The following is a 12,153-nucleotide window of genomic DNA, read 5'->3' as shown; positions in this document are numbered from 1 at the left end:
CATCCATGCCAAGAAAAGCTTCATCTGCTACTTTTCTGAGAGAAAGACTGCCAGGACCAGTAAGAAAACTGGCAGCTTTAACTGCATATACCAGTAACATCCCACACTTACCAAACACTGTTTTAGAAACAGATGAATCATAGAATCAAAGAATTGTAGAGTTGGAAGGGACCACAAGGATCATCTAGTCCAACCCCTTGCAATGCAGGAATCTACTTACTTCGCCAAACCTTTAATAGACATTACAAATACTGGTATAATAATAATAATAATAATAATATTTTTTATTTATACCCCGCCCTTCCCAGCCAAGGCCGGGCTCAGAGCGGCTTACAAACAATAATTAAAACAAGAAGAATGATTACAACTTAAAAACAAAAATAAAATACAACATTAAAATAATGGAACATTAAAATATTAAAATGTAGCCTCATCGCAGGAGGAGAAGGAAAAGAAAGAAAGAGAGAGAGGGGGGGGGGAATCAAATTGGCTCCAAGCCAAAGGCCAGGCTCCAAGCCAAAGGCCGGAGCGGTACCTATTTATCTACTTGCACTTGACATGCTTTCGAACTGCAGGAGCTGGGACTGAGCAACGGGATCTCACCCTGTTGCGGGGATTCAAACCGCCGACCTTCTGATCAGCAAGTCCTAGGCTCTGTGGTTTAACCCACAGCACCACCCGCGTCCCTTATTACAAGTATAGGCCATCATAAAACTTCCATATATAAAATTTTACCTAACGTGGGGCTTGAACCCACAATCCTGAGATTAAGAGTCTCATTCTCTACCAACTGAGCTATCCTGACTACAGTAAACCAAGTTAAAAGTCCTTGCACAACCTGGTATTTAGATTTTGTAGCATCAAAGGTATTTGTGACATCTTAAATATTAACAGATTTATAATGGCACAAGCTTTTATATAGAGAAGGGAATATTGTCCAACTACATTCAGTAATTATTTTCTAGGGGAAGAAATGTTCAGCCTACCATGACCTGGTAACTCTTCCCTTAATCCCTGGTATATGGAAGTTCTGCTTTTACAGTGGTACCTTGGTACTCAAAAGGCTTGGCTCCCGAATGCCACAAACCCAAAAGTAAGTGTTCCAGTTTGCGAACATTTTTGGGAAGCCCAACATTGGCTTCCGCTTGTGTGCAGGAAGCTCCTGCAGCCAATCGGAAACCGCACCTTGGTTTTCGAATGGTTTCGGGAGTCGAATGGACTCCTGGAACGGACTAAGTTCAAGAACCAAGCTACCACTGTACTATGAATTACCCACCCCCGCCCCCAAGCAGGTACAGAATTAGAGAGTATCTTCTTCTTTCTTCTCTGGTGATCACTCGTAGCCGAGTAAGATTGTTTTTCATGAGCACCGTTTTAACATTGAGTCTGTGGAGGCCAATTCTGGATCCACGCTCCTTCCACAGTGGGGACATAGGTTTCTGGGCGGGAGCTGATCACGGTGAGGGTTTGCCAAGCGTGCCTTCCTCTTAGTACGTTTCTCCCTTTCGTCCCGAGTTCGAGCATCTTCAAAGTTCACAACACCTTTAGTAAAGGCTTTGCAGCGCTCGCAGGCCAATGTTTCCCAGATGTCAGTTTAATACTACATTGTTTTAGATTTGCCTTGAGGGAGTCTTTAAACCTCTTTTGTTGACTACCAGCATTACGCTTTTCATTTTTAAGTTCGGAATAGAGTAGTTGCTTTGGAAGATGATAATCAGGCATCCGCACAACATGACCAGTTGAACAAAGTTGCTGTTGAAGAATCATTGCTTTGACACTGGTGATATTTGCTTCTTCCAGTACACTGGCATTAGTTTGCCTGTCTTCCCAAGTGTGTAAAAATGTTCGGAGACACCGCTGATGGAATCTTTTGAGGAGTTGGAGATGGTGTTTATAAGTGGCCCATGTTTCACAAGCATACAGTAAGGCTGGTAGTACAATAGCTTCGTAAACAAGCATTATGATTTACAGTGTTGAAGGCCTTAGTCAGGTCAATAAACGCTATATACAGGGGTTGGTTTCCTCTCTGCATTTTTCTTGAAGCTGTCAAGTGGTGAAAATCATGTCTACTGTCCCCTAGAACAGGCACCCCCAAACTCGGCTCTCCAGATGTTTTAGGACTACAATTCCCATCATCCCTCCTGTTAGCTAGGGATGATGGCAGTTGTAGTCCCAAAAACACCTGGAGGGCCGAGTTTGGGGATGCCTGCCCTAGAATGCCTAAAACTATTTTGGGATTCAGGAAGGGTAGCCTCAGATATTGTTAAGAGATGGTTTGCTAATATCCTTGCAAAAAATTTTGCCGGCTGCAGTTAATAAAGAGATGCCTTGATAGTTTCCACGATCCATTCTATCACCTTTTTTAAAAGAGATTGATAATTTTGGCATTCCTGTCGTCTGCTGGGATCTTCTCTCCCAGATTTCTTCGATGAGCTTGTGAAGTTGTTGTATAAGTTCAATTCAAGCGTTAATATGTCAATTAAAAAAACAACAACCCTAAGCATTTTCCTAAGCAACATCCCTCTCTTCCCACACTTTTAAAACATTTTCTTAACATTGGCACATGACCACTTCAAGCTTTAGGCGTATGAAATGTTATTCTCGGCAAAGTTAACATCCAAATGTGTGTACATAATCATAAACGATCTCACAGAGAAACACAGGTGGTTACAAAGGAAAAGGTTGGTGTTCGAAACTGAAACACCCCTAGAAGAGAAACAGGATAGAGATCCTTCTCCCCTTCAAAGACAAACATTAAGGGAAACTGGCAAAATGCTCCTACTAATTTTTTTTTTTTGGGGGGGGGGAGCGGGTGTTATTCCCCGACCTCCACCAAACTGCACTGTTTCAAATAACAGCAAACGGATCTAGAGTACGGACAAGGAGGCAGCAGAGCCACTGCCTCTCCACCCGGCTCCCTCGCGGGGCAGGCCGCCCAAATGTGAGGAGGAAGGGCTGGGTCGCTGGCTGCGCGACGCCTCCATCTGCGGAGCTCCAGCCTGCCAGAAAGCTACTCCTGGAACCCGAGGCGAGCTGGAAGGGACCCCGGAGGGTCATCGAGCCCATCCCGGTCGGGCTGCGGCCCAGGCAGAGGAGCCTGCCGAGTCATCCCGGGAAGGGGCGGCGGCGGCCTCTCTCGGAGGAGCCTGCAGGCCCAGGCCCCTCGCCCCCCCCGGACCCCCGACCCGCCACCAGGGGCCGCGAGGACCCGCCGCCCCCCGGAGCCGCCCGAGGCCCCTCGACCCCGCCAGCCTCACTCACCGCCGCCGCCGCCGCCTTCCGAAAGCGAGAAAGATGGCGGGCGCCGCGCGCCTGCGCACTGCTGAGCAAGAGGGGCGGGCATAGAGACGAAGGGCCAGACCGCCCACGCGACTCAGAGGCCATTGTCCCCGTGGGTGGACTACAACTCCCATCATGCTCGAAGCGTCGCCCGCGTGAGCTGCGCCAGAGAGAGACGGAAGCGTCAGGGGACGCTCGGGGGCCAGGAGGCGGGTCGGAGGGGAGCGAAGGGCCAGATTAGTCCTAGGAAGGGAGGGGCTGCTGCTGCCCCCCCCCCCCGTTTGGATTTTGCAAATTAATACGAAATGCGAAACAACATTTTATATTGCTTTTAATTCTACATTTAAGGGTGTATTTAAGAGTGTTTTTAATGTACTATATTGTATCCTATATGCCCTGTTATTGACCAACATGATGATGATGATGATGATGATGATATTACTTTATTATTTATACCCCACCCACGTGACTGTGTTTCGCCAGCCACTCTGGATGGCTTCCAGCACATATAAAAGCATAATAAAACACCAAACATTAAAAACTTCCCTTCTGATGTCTTCGAAAATACAAATTCCCTTTCCTTGCTTGTCCCAGTGTGTCCCATCTGCAGTGTGGCTCATATTTGGACATTTTGGGGGGAAGCAGCAGAGTCTGGGGTAAGAGTTGGGCTGCTTCCTTGTCCCAGCACCCAAAGGAAAGGTATCTTGGAAAACAAAAAAACTCAAATGTGCACAAAATGTGCCTATGTTAATTTCTGCATATAGATGCAACCTTTGGAGAAAATCTCTCTCCTTGAAGGCTGAGATGCGGGGAAGCCTGAGAGCAGACAGCACTCTGCCCTCCGTCCGTCTGCAGCGCCAGAACTCCTGGGTCCCCTTCCTGGAAGCAGCCGGGGGGGGGGGCTGCCCAGCCCGGGGGCAGAGTGCCAGGCAAGGACCTGCACCTACCGGGCAGCCTTGGGCCAGTCACTGCCTCGCAGCCTAACCCCCTCACAGGGTCATTGAGAGAATAAAACAGAGCGGCAGAGAGGTATGTGCACCACTTGGAGCTATTTGGCGAAAAAATGGGAAATAAATGTAGCACTGTAATAATAATAATGCCACTATGTTTCAAACAACCCTTCACTGTACTCTAATCATATTAATAAATTGTTTTAGCTTGTTTTAAATTGTTGTATTTGAGCTTTTTAATGGAAAGGCTGGTATAAATATTGTTATAACTTATTTTTCTTATTATTATTGACACACAGGATAGATATAATAAATAATAATATATTCATTGTATGCCACCCATCTGACAGGGTTGCCCCAGCTACTCTGGGCAGCTTGCAACAAATTAAAACACAGGAAGACATAAGAAACTTCCCTATACAGGGAAGGGAATTCGGGTGGGGATCACTACTCAGCTTCAATATTAATAATAATTTATTATTTCTACCCCACCGATCTGGTTGTGTTTCCCCAGCTGCTCTGCCCAGCAAACGGAAGCAAAGACCTTGGGTCAGTCAGGAGCTCTCGGGGGGGGGGGGGGGCGCTACAAAGTACCTTCAGATATCTGAAGGAAAGGTCCAGCAATAGAATAATAAGCTTTCCCAAAAATATTTATTTAAAGTGATTTTCATCCCACTCTTCAGATGAAAATAGGCTTCCAAAGCAGCTTACAGCAATCAGTAAAAATCTGGTCCCTGCCTACAGGCTTACAATCAAGGGCACAAAAGGCAAGGGGGTTGGGGGGGAGGAGGAAAAAAGCAAACACAGGCATTAGTTTTTGTCAGACGTTCCAGAGGCCTGTGTGTGTGGGCTCTGCCCAATGGAATAAATCTGAAATTCTTTGAAAAACTAGATTTTGGAAGCAGGATGAAATTATACAAAGGATAAATACCGGTAAGTATTGGCATAATTCATTCAGGTAGCAGTATTCTAGATTCCCTGATCATAACATCTGGAACTTTAATCTGGGCAGAGCCCCATTTTAAAACTGTAAATCTGAGCGGCCCATAACCATGTAACCCAACATTTAGGAGGGCCCCTTTTTGGCATACGCTTCAGCTGTGTTAAACCAGATCATCTCCACAGCCTTTTGGCCCATCTCAAAGAGCAGCAGCAAGCACTTCCATCCTGTCTTGGATGTGGTCATCAAGTACTCTTTGTTCTCGGGCTGCAGGAGGGTGGTGTGGGCAGCCATCACGAGAGACTGAGCAAACCTCCCACTCACTAGGAGAAACAGGGCACCTCGCTCCTCCTCCGTCAGCGGGACGATGCTTTCATATCCCGCGAGAACGTGGCCTCCCACGCTGAGGGGTTCCTTGCTTTCAATCATCATGTACATGATGAGTATCGCTACTTCAAACACGTAGTAGCCATAGCTCATGTCGCTAAAGTCCAAAATACCAGACACCCTGTACTGTGAGCATTTAGGGGAAGTAAAATCGGTATCTACTAGAATATTGTGGTCATTGAGATCTCCATGAATGATACCTGAAAGTGGAGAACGAAGAAAAACTGATATAATTCAAGTGTAACAGAATGTTGCAGTGCTGAATGCTTCTGTTCAGGATTCCAGCCACTCCATGTCATTATCCTGTTTCCCCTCCCCAACTGTCAGGCCAATGAGGATGCTCTGTCCTCACTGGGGTGTCTTTTGGGGCTGAGCTCCCCTTCCCCTTAGAACTTCCCCTCTAGATTACTTTTCGCACTTCTGTAACCCTTGGAGTTTCCCCCAAGCCTGCCAATGCCTCCTACTTGGGCATGGAACTATGGAACCCCCTCCCACAGGAGGCAGGGGCAACCACCAATCTGGATGGCTTCAAAAGAGGATTACACACATTCATGGACAAGAGGGCTGTGGGCAGCTGCCAGCCAGGATGCCCTGTGCTCTGCCTCCACAGCTACAAGTGCAAGTGCAGGAGGGGAGGCGACTGCTGTTGTGTTCAAATTCTGCTTGCAGACTTCCCACAATGGGCATCTGGTTGGCCACTGTGAGAATAGGATGCTGGCCTAGATGGGCCACTGGCCTGATCCAGCAGGGTCTTCATATTGTGATGTTGTTTTGACTGGAAAAGTATTGGCCTGAACATTGGAAAGGGAGGCAACAATCTGTTTAGAATAATATACAGTAGGCCCTGCCTTACAATGCAATTTGATGCATGGCTCTGCAGAAATCAGTTATCCAGAGTTCAGTGGTACTTTAAGGCTCACTATTTTAATCTAATTTGGGGCCTAATATACAACTGAGCACCACCGCATCACAGGGAAGTTAGAGATACCACATGCATGAAGCATCTCTCTCCCCACCCACCTCCCTCAGGCACATAAAAAACACTTAGCAAAATTAAAATCAAATAGTCAGAGGCACACCTAGGGACGGTGAAACCAGCCCCCACCAGGGGCACAAGTCATGCCCCCCCCCGCATAAATTACCTATCAGACTATGGCATGCATGACCGATATGTGTGTGCAGACAGTGCCGGTGTCGCAGCGAGATCAACTGCAAGAGGAGCTTCCCACCCTTCTTGCACCTTCTCGTAAAGTGGGCTTTTTCGGGGGGGGGGCAGTGCTGGTACAGCTCCTGGCCAAGGTATGCCTCTACAAATACCAACAACTACAGTGGAACCTCGGGTTGCAAATGTGATCTGTGTGGGAGGTACGTTCACAACCCGCAGCACTGCGACTGTGCATGACGCAATTCAGCGCTTCTGTGCATGCGCCGAAACCCGGAAGTAACCTGTTCCAGTACTTCTGGGTTCGGTGTTTCCATAACCCGAAAACGTGCAACTTGCAGCGATCGCATCCTGAAGTATGACTGTATATCACTGTGCATTTCTTTAAAAAGATACTTACAGGGCCGGAAGGAGTGTAGGTTTGGCACTATTTTACGCCTGAACTGATCAATGGCCCATTTCACTGCATCTAGGTATTCGCTCCGGCCCAGCTCATGAATGTATTGCTCCAGGAGAGGGACATTAGCCAGATTCCAGATGAAGCCACCTCGGTGGAGACTTCTCGCCAATGGATGCTGGAATTTCTTTTGGGTGGCGGAGGGGGGGGGGGACGACAGGAATACATTGTTTCAATTAAAAACAAAACAAAATCGCTGAGTGCATATGGGCAGTGTTGCTGTGATGCGTCTATCTTCCCAGATCAGTGGCTGTCCAGAGTTTCAGGCAGAGGCCTTACCCCCTCCAACCTGGAAATACTGGGGGGCACCGAACCCCAGACCTTCTGCATTTTCCCCTCCCCCCACCCCCATGTGAGCATTTTCAGCTTTCTCCATTACCCAAACATTGGAGCCAAATATCTCACATTGCCTAATGGTTACGGATTGGCACCAGCAGATGCACATAAAAGCGATATAAAGTCAACAAAAAATGTTTAGCCCACCCAAATCCCAGGTTGACCCCCCGGCAGCCAAACTGCTGGCTTACTCCATGGCGTTGCTGGAAATTAAAACAGCAGCTAGTCTTAGTTATGGGGCTCACCTAAAACTAAGGCATATTCCAAAATCTCACCTCTGTGAGCGTTTTGTCCATCCTGGCTGCCATCCGCCCAAGTTCATACAGAAGAGGGGGACTCGTGTGGATCGTGGCCACCGTTTTGCCTGGGAGGTAGCTCAACAGCCGCACTATATATGCTCTTTTGGCAGAGCCAGTGTCTAAGAAGCAAAGAGATTTAATATTATTCAGCAACATTCACATACAGAAGAGCTCTAAGTTGTTACACAAAAGGATATCACAGCAATAAAAAACTGACTTTAAAAACAGTAATAATAAAATTATCAAAATATAAATAAGAGTTTCAAAAAACAAATGCAATACAATCACATTCCTATTTTCCAGGGACAGTCCTGGGTTTACAGAAGCCACCCAGTTTCTGATTTGATCCTGGAATGGCCTGCTTTTTGTTAGGACGTCCCTATTTTCATCGGAGAAATGTTGGCACCAAGAAAATAAGTAACTGTACAACCTTTAGAAGACATCTGAAGGCAGCCCTCTATAGGGAGATTTTATAACGTTTAATGTTTTATAATGTTTTCATACATGTTGGAAGCTTCTCAGAGCGGCTGGAGCAACCCAGCCAGATGGGCAAAGTATAAATAATAAAATTGTTGTTGTATAGGACACCCCTATTTTCATCAGGGAAATGTTGGAGGGTATGGGGTCACAAGCAGGGAGACTGCAGCTGCCCTCCTGTTCTGCTTGTGAGCTGCTCAAAGGCAGCTGGTCTCTTGCTGGACTAGATGGGATCTGGCACCAGCAGAATAGCAATGTTGGATGCATGTTCCACCCCCTCACCTACGGATTCCAGAAACATTATTCCACCCTCTTTTGTGGAATGAGGAGTTTGCACGGGAAAGCCCTCGCCATTCAGGAATATCATGACCTGGGTCTGCACCTCGATGAGTTCAGTGTTCTGGCTGTCTTCACAATTGATTATTTTGAGGACAAAATTCTGGGCGCTCTCTGCTTTCCCTTCGAGTGCAGCCGAAGCACACACATAGAAATTCTGATCATCATAGCTCGGCAACGGTTTGAGCTCCAACACTGTTAATCCGAATATCTTTTGGACCAATTCAGTGGCTTGCTTTTTGCTGAATGCTGGCTTCTTAAGAGACTGTTGCTTATTTTCAGCCGACATTATGCATCTGTAAGAGGATAGTAATAACAATCAACAATGACAAAGAACAGAACATTTAGATTGAGTTTTGCAGGTAAGCTACTGTGCATGCAACACCTTAAATCAGAATTCTGGGTGTAGTCCTCTAGGAGTTTGTCAACTGAACGACAAAAGTTGGCAGCAAACAAGAGTTTTATTATTTTCTTCTCAGGGAGATCCTATTTTGATAACAGGTCCCACTTGAAAATTCTACTGCAAAACTCTCCAACAGAGACCCTTGGACTCTGTTAAACAAAGTGAGAAGCTTCCTAACCTTTGCACATAAAAAAAAAAACCTTACATGTAGCAACAACGAGGTACAACAGTCCTTCTTCACATTGCACATAACTTATGGAATTTGCAGCAATGGTGACTGCGGGTGGTGGAACAGACAAATTTATTTCAGGGCTTTAAAAGGTGGCTGGCGCTGTGGGTTAAACCACAGAGCCTAGGACTTGCTGATCAGAAGGTCAGTGGTTCGAATCCCCATGACGGGGTGAGCTCCCGTTGCTGGGTCCCTGCTCCTGCCAACCTAGCAGTTCAAAAGCACATCAAAGTGCAAGTAGATAAATACCGTAGGTACTGCTCTGACAGGAAGGTAAACGGCGTTTCCATGTGCTGCTCTGGTTCGCCAGAAGCGGCTTAGTCCTGCTGGCCACATGACCCGGAAGCTGTACACTGGCTCCCTCGGCCAATAAAGCGAGATGAGTGCCAGAACCCCGAAGTCGGCCACAACTGGACCTAACGGTCAGGGGTCCCTTTACCTTTAAAGTCCCACCACCAGATCAGGGATTCTCTCCTCGGGGTGTGAAGTCATAGCGCTGTGTGAGCGGTGCCAAAATGACCTCTCCCCCGGGGCACAAGCCTGGGCCGTGTGCCCACAACAGCAGCAAGAATACTTATTGCAAAGTACTGGAAGACACAAGATTTACCCACCCGGGAAGAATGGCAGATGAAGGTGATGGACTATATGGAACTGGTGGAAATGATTGGCAGAATCCGAGACCAAGGAGAAGAGTTGGTGGAAGAAGATTGGAAGAAATTTAAAGTTTATTTACAGAAACATTGTAAAATTAAGGAATGTTAGAAGGATGTTGGAATGAAGTTATGTGGTTTTAGCAGAAATGTTATAAAGGATTAAGTAAAAATGGATTGTTAATTGGTGAAAGAAGAGAATGTAAAATTACAGTATATTAAGATAAATTATTAGGATAAAAACAAAGATGGAAAGGATTTGCTGAAATATCCAACTGAACTAGAAGGAGGTCAAGGAAACAAGCAAATGAAAGATAAGTTATGGGAAGGTTTGATTTGTTTTTTTAATTGTTTGTATTTTTCTGTTTTTTTGTTTTTACTTATTGTGATGCATTGTCTTGTGTGTGTTTTTTTGCTTAATTTGGTGTTTTTTCCCCTTTTGTAACCTTTAAAACTTGAATAAATATTATTATTTTTTTAAAAAAAGCCTGGGCCGTGTGCATGGAGGTTCTGGGCTGCGCAGATGAGAAGACCCCCCTCTTGGCCTCACGGATGGGGTCCAAAGGAAAGCCGAGCACCAGCTTGGCTGCAGGTGTTGCTGGAAGGAGGCATACAGGAGACAACCAACCGTCTTAGGGACTCGACTCCAGATTTGTGTAGGCTTTACTCCTTGGACTTTTCTTCTCCTGAAGATGTCCCACAAGTCACCAGAGTTTGCCTTCTCCTAGGTGGACTCCCTTGAGCCCCATCTGCCCCTCGCTTTCCTCTACAGAAATTGCCTTCTTGATTGTTGGACCCACTCTGGGTCTCGTCTGCTCAACCTGCCAGACTCTGTCTTTGCCTGCAGGAAGTCCCTGACTCACTGAGGATTTGAGACCAGTTGGAGGCCTTGATCAGATGGCCAGTCAAAGTCTTTCCTGGGAATGTGGCCGCTGTCACCTGCCGATAGCATCTAGGAACCACAGGGGAGAGCTGAGTGCAGGGTGGGGTACAAAAGGTGGACAAACTACCCCAGAAGGAGCACAACGTGTCCCCCACCAGAGGTACTACCCCATACACCACAGAGATCATTCACATGCACAAATAAGTAAGTACAGTGGTACCTCGGGTTAAGTACTTAATTCGTTCCGGAGGTCTGTTCTTAACCTGAAGCACCACTTTAGCTAATGGGGCCTCCTGCTGCCGCCGCGCCGCTGGAGCACGATTTCTGTTCTCATCCTGAAGCAAAGTTCTTAACCTGATGTAATATTTCTGGGTTAGTGGATTCTGTAACCTGAAGCGTATGTAACCTGTACTTGCTAGCACAAACAATCTGGCATGGGTAACACACAGGAAGCATGATCAAATTTACTGTGCTATTTCAATTCCCAAGTATTTTCCCAATGACAGTTCTCTTACCAGGACAACCAGGAGTGCTTTCCTTCTTCCCTGCTTCTCTTTTTGGTACGTGGGCTGCCCGCTGAACTGCCAGCTGAGAAAAGAGGTCTGTCTCTCCCTTCAGTTGTTGAGCGCGGCGCCCAGGCAGGCCAAGCCCAGCAGGAGGCGCAGGAGCTCCTCCCGGGAAAAGCTCTGCCGGCTTGAAGCTGCGCCTTGAAAGGAGAAGATCTGCTGCCAACGGGGCTGAGCTTTCTCTCCTGCGGAAGAGCTCTGCCCGAGGCTCCTTCCTGCGCCTCTCGGAGCACCAAATGCAAAGCTCTTTTTAACTGCCTGGGAAAGCTCAGAAGGAAGCTTCTGATTGGCTGCAAACAAGCAGCCTCCCCCTCCCTCCCTCCCTCCCCATTCATTTCTGTGTCCGCCCCCTCCCAAAAGGAAAGGACCCACAAAGAGACGAAGATTTCCACTTGCCAGATGCAGTATTTTTCTCCCTTTTTTGCAGGGGGTGGGGATTATTGCTTAGCACCCGGCGCGAGGAGGCACCAGCAGTTGAACAGGAAAGGTTTGCAAGCTAATTAGCTGGCAAAATGCCATCAGCCTTTTAGTATTTTTGGATTTCAGTTGTTCCTTCTGGGCCCGCAAGGGCTCCAGTTTGTGCCACAGCTACAAGACGCATTAAAACTTGCAGATGGGCCAGCTGGCAGCAAAAGTAACCGAGAGCCTTGTGGCATCCTCAGTACCATGAGGATCACTAATTAATGATACTTCTAACTTCCAAGCACTATATAAATGTTACGCATTATCTTTACATGGACCTGGAGAGCTAGTCACTATTATTATTATTATTATTAAGATCCAGCTTGTGAGTTCTCAG

The 12,153-nt window shown here is 46.9% G+C and overlaps 1 protein-coding gene across 1 annotated transcript; it reads right to left on the bottom strand.

Moving 5' to 3' along the window:
- Positions 1-4,861: 4,861 nt before the first annotated feature.
- HYKK (hydroxylysine kinase) lies at positions 4,862-11,596 on the bottom strand. Its single transcript, XM_079991706.1, has 5 exons — positions 11,304-11,596; positions 8,570-8,919; positions 7,787-7,929; positions 7,119-7,302; positions 4,862-5,756 (listed from the first exon to the last, which is right to left on the bottom strand). The coding sequence occupies exons 2-5, from the start codon at positions 8,910-8,912 to the stop codon at positions 5,296-5,298; spliced, it is 1,131 nt and encodes a 376-aa protein (XP_079847832.1). The 5' UTR covers positions 8,913-8,919; positions 11,304-11,596; the 3' UTR covers positions 4,862-5,295.
- Between the last annotated feature and the right edge of the window lie 557 nt (positions 11,597-12,153).

This window comes from Podarcis cretensis (genome assembly GCF_951804945.1).
Source record: "Podarcis cretensis genome assembly, chromosome: 9".
NCBI lineage: Eukaryota > Metazoa > Chordata > Lepidosauria > Squamata > Lacertidae > Podarcis > Podarcis cretensis.
This window is presented reverse-complemented; position numbering and strand designations above follow the sequence as displayed.

What these genes read in the sequence shown, in the direction of transcription:
- HYKK (XM_079991706.1), bottom strand. Translation starts at nt 8,912, where the DNA reads ATGTCGGCTGAAAATAAGCAACAGTCTCTTAAGAAGCCAGCATTCAGC. An exon ending in AATGTTTCTGGAATCCGTAG is followed by an intron (nt 7,930 to 8,569) that starts GTGAGGGGGTGG and finishes TTTGCTTCTTAG; the next exon opens with ACACTGGCTCTGCCAAAAGA. An exon ending in TGGACAAAACGCTCACAGAG is followed by an intron (nt 7,303 to 7,786) that starts GTGAGATTTTGG and finishes GCCACCCAAAAG; the next exon opens with AAATTCCAGCATCCATTGGC.